Consider the following 5130-nt stretch of genomic DNA (forward strand, 5'->3'; position numbering starts at 1 on the left):
AAATTCAGTTCCCTCAAACCTTTTACTCTCGGTAGCGGTGTATGTTTCCCTTTTTCCTCATGTATTTTGCTACTTTTGCATCTTTTCTCTATCAAAACTAGCTATCATGGTGGTGTTTTACAAGTGCTAGTTTAATTATGAAGAATAATTATTACTAACATGTGGACCTCTCATATCTGAACTCACGTGTCAGTAACATTACGTCAAACGAGGTCCGTAGAACCGTGACATCGCCGGTAAAAAGATCGAAACCAAACCTTCTCGTTGCGACAGTGCCATCAAAACGGCAGCTGGCCACACACCCAGAAGCCTGGGGGCTGGCTACGCGACGACAGCGGTGAATACGGCGGAGAGTCGCGTCCCTTTCGCCGGCCCTCCCTCGCACGGAACCGGCAAGCGCCATCCTTTCCCGGCTTTCCCCGCGGGCGCGAGCGATCATTCCCTCCCCGCGCGCTCCGCCGCGGGAGAACAGAGGAGAGCTTCCCGATCGAGGCGCATCCACGCCTGGTTTGGTTTCGCAGCCAAAATTCCCGAGGAATGGATCAGCTCTGCCGATCTGCTCCCAGTTGTAATTGCGCGCGGCAGCGCCCAGGTGCGTTGCACGCGGACAGCTGCTCCAAAACAGCATCCAAAGGAAGGTTTCCCGTGCAATTGTTGGTCGAACCGGAACCAATGTTGTCTGCACTGCTGAGTGGAACGGAAAAAGAAGTCACCTTTTCAGTTTTCACCCCTCCGCCATCATCTCCAACTGCAAGTCTGCAGAGTCAAAAAAAAACTGCAAGTCTGCACCAAGCTGCGATGCGAGCCTCGGCCACATGCGGTTGACGAGCAGATCACGCAATAGCGGCGCGTTATTTATCGAGGGCGCAGTCATCGCAGCACCTCCTCTTCTCCGCCCCCACTCCCCCACCTCACCGCCCAACCAGGCAAGGCAACCACGCTGCCCCTCCCCACGCCCTCCCTCCCCAGCCCGGCAGCCCCACACGCCGCCGTTTCCTGCTGAACCCCTCCACCTCCAGCTCGACGGCTCTGGTGGTTGCTAAGGAAACCACGGTCTCAAATCCCCGCCCGCCGGCCGCTGCCTCCAGGTGGATCCCATCCACCGACTTCAAGAGGGCCCCGTCCCGTCCCGCCGTCTGCCGTCTCCGGAAGGGGCCTCCGCCGGCTGCCTACACCGACTGAACCACGGTGCCGCCGACCCGAGGGTCCGTCGCCTTGAAAAGGTGTGTTCTTTCTTGGCTTTCTTCGTAATTTTGGTTTGTCTTTTACTTTATTAAATTGTTTGTGACTTGATTGTTGCTAATTTGGGTTGATGAAAGCTTCTAGATCTGGGCCTCCCTGCTGCTGCACTGAATACTTAAATTTGGGTTGTTATTTCTTGCGCAGGATCTGAACCTGCCGGGCGAGGTGATGTACGGCTCGCCGGTGTCCAAGGATCTAAACCTTCCGGTGCAGCCGGCGATGAGCTCGTCAGGGCTGCTGAGGTACAGATCGGCACCAAGCACGCTGCTCGGCGAGGTCTGCGATGACTTCATCCCGGCCGGGCCCCGCGCCGCCAGTCCCGACGCCGGTGCCGACAACGTCTTCACCAGGTTCTTGTCCGACCACCATATCCGGGAAGACAAGCCGTCGCCGCCAGCGCCTCCTGTCCCTGCCGCTGTCCACTTCCCGAATGAAGCCGCCATGGCCTCCCAACAGCAGCAAATGATGTTCCACTCTCAGCAGCAGCAGCAGTCCGGGCTCTACCGCACCGTCAGCTCCGGCACGGAGGTCGCCGCCGCCGCCGGCGTCGGCGCCAGCAGCCTGATTCGGCAGAGCAGCTCCCCCGCCGGATTCCTCAATCATTTGAACTTGGACAACGGTTGGTCCTTCCTTAATTCGGCCTTTTTTTGGTGCTACCAGTACTTTTACTCCCTGTTTGCTTCCTTCGCAGCAATTATTGCAGTTCTTGTGAGTTTTTCTTTTTGGAAACATTTTTATTTCTGGACTGAGCCTGTCCTACCTACGCTGTTTTGCTCAATTCAGGATACGGGGGTATGCTGAGAGCGGGCATGGGCTTCAGGAACGGCAGCAGCGCTTCTGCGGCCGACTCTCCCGCAGGCGGCGGGATCAGGCTTAAGGGGCAGCTCAGCTTCTCATCACGGCAGGGCTCGCTGATGTCTCAGATCTCGGAGATGGGCAGCGAGGAGCTCGGAGGGAGCAGCCCCGAGGCTGCCGGTGGTGGCAGGGGGTACATCCCCGGGTACCTGATGGGCTCCGGGTGGGAAGATTCGTCGTCGCTCATGTCGGAGAACTTGTCTGGGATGAAACGCCCTCGGGACTCGTCGGAGCCTGGCCAGGTGCGTCCACTGTATTAGCACTTCCATTTCTCGTAGTATATCGGAGTTAACGAGGATTTGCCTGGTGTTACCGGTGCAGAACGGCCTTACGCACCAGTTCAGCCTGCCGTCGTCGGAAATGGCAACTATCGAGAAGTTCCTCCAGTTCCAGGATGCTGTGCCTTGCAAGATCCGCGCCAAGCGGGGATGCGCCACGCACCCTCGCAGTATCGCGGAGCGGGTTAGTGATTTCCCTTGCATAGAATTTCTTAAATTTCGAGTTTGCGGTTGAGCAATTGGCTGATGTGCAAATCCTTGCTCCCCAGGTGAGGAGAACAAAGATCAGCGAGCGAATCCGAAAGCTTCAAGAACTCGTCCCAAACATGGACAAGGTACTTCAACATTCTGTTGTCTGTACCAATCGTCTCTCCTCAGTAGGCAATAGAACAGTGTAGAGTTAGCAAATTTGCTATACGAGGACCATTCCATAATTGACTTGCCTACAACCTGCACTTCCATTTCCTGCAGCAAACCAACACTTCTGACATGCTGGATTTGGCTGTCGACTACATCAAGGAACTCCAGAAGCAGGTTAAGGTTAGCAGTTGTTATGAAATCCAATTAGTCGTCCACAAATGAGGACTTGTCGGTAGCTTAATTATAGGGTCAAACTGCCCTGAGCAGTAAGGTCTAAATCAAGAAGCTAATTTGCCGTATGACTGAGAGAGAACGGTACCCATTTTTGTTAAGACTTATCTGAATTACACGCCCCAATACAGAGTTTTGAGAGTGACATGTTGTAATCTCTTTGTTGAAGGTGTTAAACGAGAGCCGCGCTAATTGCACCTGCTCAGCAAGCAAGAGTCAGCAATACTCTGGTTGAAGCAAGTTCATTTTGGATAGAGGGGATGTAAACGTAGCTCTCATTTCTTTGAGGTTTGAACAGAGGCAGTTCAGAGGCTGACGGCATGTGTATGAGCAAAGGGGAATGAAGCAGGGATATCATCAAGTATTGAAGTGACAGGTAGAAGGTATTCAAGTGATACGGAGAAGGGTGAAAGTGGGGAGACATGGGAGAAATAATTGTATAGTTTTGCTGTAACTTTGCTATATATATACCACCCCTTCCGTTGAAAGTTACTAGTGTACGTTCTACTTCATGTAGTAGCATCTGTACATGTGCCACGGCAAAAAATAGTAGAAAATTTTCGAGGTGTTCAATGGAAGCAATAGTGTTACAACTCTATGAATGTATCATCGAGTTATCCACTCCTCTGTTAGATGGTTTCATGCATAGTTATCCTCTGGTGGGAATAGTCCTTGTGCTTCCTCTGGGAGCTCAGGCTGATCTGGGAGCTCAAGCTGGTACTGAAGCTGTTTCTGGTTCAGCTGTCTGGCTGTTTCTGGTTCAGCTGTCTGGCTGTTTCATACAGCGCTATTCCAAAGCTGGCCGAGAGATTCAGGCAGGTTTCCACATGGGATTCGTATTGTTCCGCCGCCTCGGTCATCTGTACAGCAATACTCAACGGCCTGGTGAGGTAATCCTTTTGTTTCAGAGACAAAAAGGTAACTGAACTGATTCATCTATTCAAATAGCAATTTCTACCATAACTGCTAAGTTATCTCGTCGTTAATTCCGTGGTTATCTCATGAACCAGTACTGCAATGTTTCTATCGACCCAATAATATAGCTGTCGATTAAGTTTCAGCATTAGTCTATTTTTGTTTACCTCAGGAGGGTGAAAAAAAAAATCAGAAAAAAGGCTGCTGGCATTTACCAAAAGAGGCACAAACATTCATTCAGAAAGTACCTTCTGTTTATTTCGGTACGCTTGTGGTAAATCCTCGCATAGTTAGACGTTCCGGCCTCTAAGATAATATTTTTAGCTACTGAACTGAAACAAGTATCAGCACACAAACAGCACACAGCAGTGAAGATTTCTGTTGGAACACATTGACTTGATTTTATCTCCATATTTTTGTATGAGTGTAACAAATGTGAACGTGGAAGCCAGATTATTCTTTAACTAGCTAAGTGTCTGTATGCTATAATAAAAATACAAATATTAGATATAGTAATATAAAGCACAAACTCTAGATATGAAGATGTGAATGCGCTATAGGAGCATCGCCAAATGAATACATCGGGAGTTGTTGAGGAATGGTCTTACAATCCCATTCAGACGCAAGGTCGAAGGCCTTTGTGGCCATTGTTTACGGACAAAGTACATGGCTGTCGTGGATTTATAATGTTGTAGGAACCCTTCGGACATTGTAACAGAGAACGGTCGGGTATGGCCTATAAATAGGGCGACACTGTAATCGAGAAGACATGTGATGTTAATTATAGTGCATAGTTCCCCAGCTTGTGTGTTTTTCACTAAGCATTCGGATCACTTCTGTGTTCCAAAGGTCCACCACTTCGTTTGGTTACACAAGTTTTCAACAGTTGACGCCGTCCGTGGGGATTGACACATTACGAAGCCATGCCATCCAAATAGAAGACGAAGGTCACTGATGAATCAGCGGCACAACAGACACAGCTTCCGGAGGGGATCGCAGTCACGACCAACCCTTTGGCCGCGGTAGTTCCAAGCATCACCTCGTGTGAGGCAGCCGAGGAAGTTCAAGAGGAAGAAAATGTTGTGGTTGTGCTGGCCAATGGAGACGGCTGGGTTCGCAAAGAGCAAGTTCACTAGGAAGATGTAGATGCTTTAATGCGAAGGGTTGAAGAAGGCCTTTGCACTCATTTCGAAGCTTCGGCAACTGCAAGAGGAAAGGCCCCTCGTGTTGGGGAACATGAAACCTTTGA

The 5130-nt window shown here is 50.4% G+C and overlaps 1 protein-coding gene across 2 annotated transcripts; it reads left to right on the forward strand.

Moving 5' to 3' along the window:
- Positions 1 to 448: 448 nt before the first annotated feature.
- Positions 449 to 3562, forward strand: LOC133892657 (transcription factor bHLH130-like). 2 transcript variants are annotated; one of them, XM_062333553.1, is made up of 7 exons: positions 449 to 1223; positions 1387 to 1861; positions 2026 to 2339; positions 2419 to 2559; positions 2645 to 2710; positions 2847 to 2909; positions 3136 to 3562. In XM_062333553.1, exons 2-7 carry the CDS (start codon positions 1411 to 1413, stop codon positions 3199 to 3201), a joined length of 1101 nt encoding a protein of 366 aa, XP_062189537.1. In that variant the 5' UTR covers positions 449 to 1223; positions 1387 to 1410; the 3' UTR covers positions 3202 to 3562. The 2 variants fall into 2 exon arrangements, with proteins under 2 accessions (XP_062189537.1, XP_062189536.1); XM_062333552.1 differs by having other exon boundaries at positions 453 to 1223; positions 2847 to 2915.
- The last annotated feature ends 1568 nt before the right edge of the window (positions 3563 to 5130 follow it).

This window comes from Phragmites australis, chromosome 15, assembly GCF_958298935.1.
Source record: "Phragmites australis chromosome 15, lpPhrAust1.1, whole genome shotgun sequence".
Taxonomy (NCBI): domain Eukaryota; kingdom Viridiplantae; phylum Streptophyta; class Magnoliopsida; order Poales; family Poaceae; genus Phragmites; species Phragmites australis.

Bases quoted from the DNA above. Each gene is read 5' to 3' on its own strand.
- LOC133892657 (XM_062333552.1), top strand. From the start codon at position 1,411: ATGTACGGCTCGCCGGTGTCCAAGGATCTAAACCTTCCGGTGCAGCCG. The intron at 2,711-2,846 runs GTACTTCAACAT...CATTTCCTGCAG, and splicing joins TCGTCCCAAACATGGACAAG to CAAACCAACACTTCTGACAT. The intron at 2,916-3,135 runs GTTAGCAGTTGT...TCTTTGTTGAAG, and splicing joins AACTCCAGAAGCAGGTTAAG to GTGTTAAACGAGAGCCGCGC.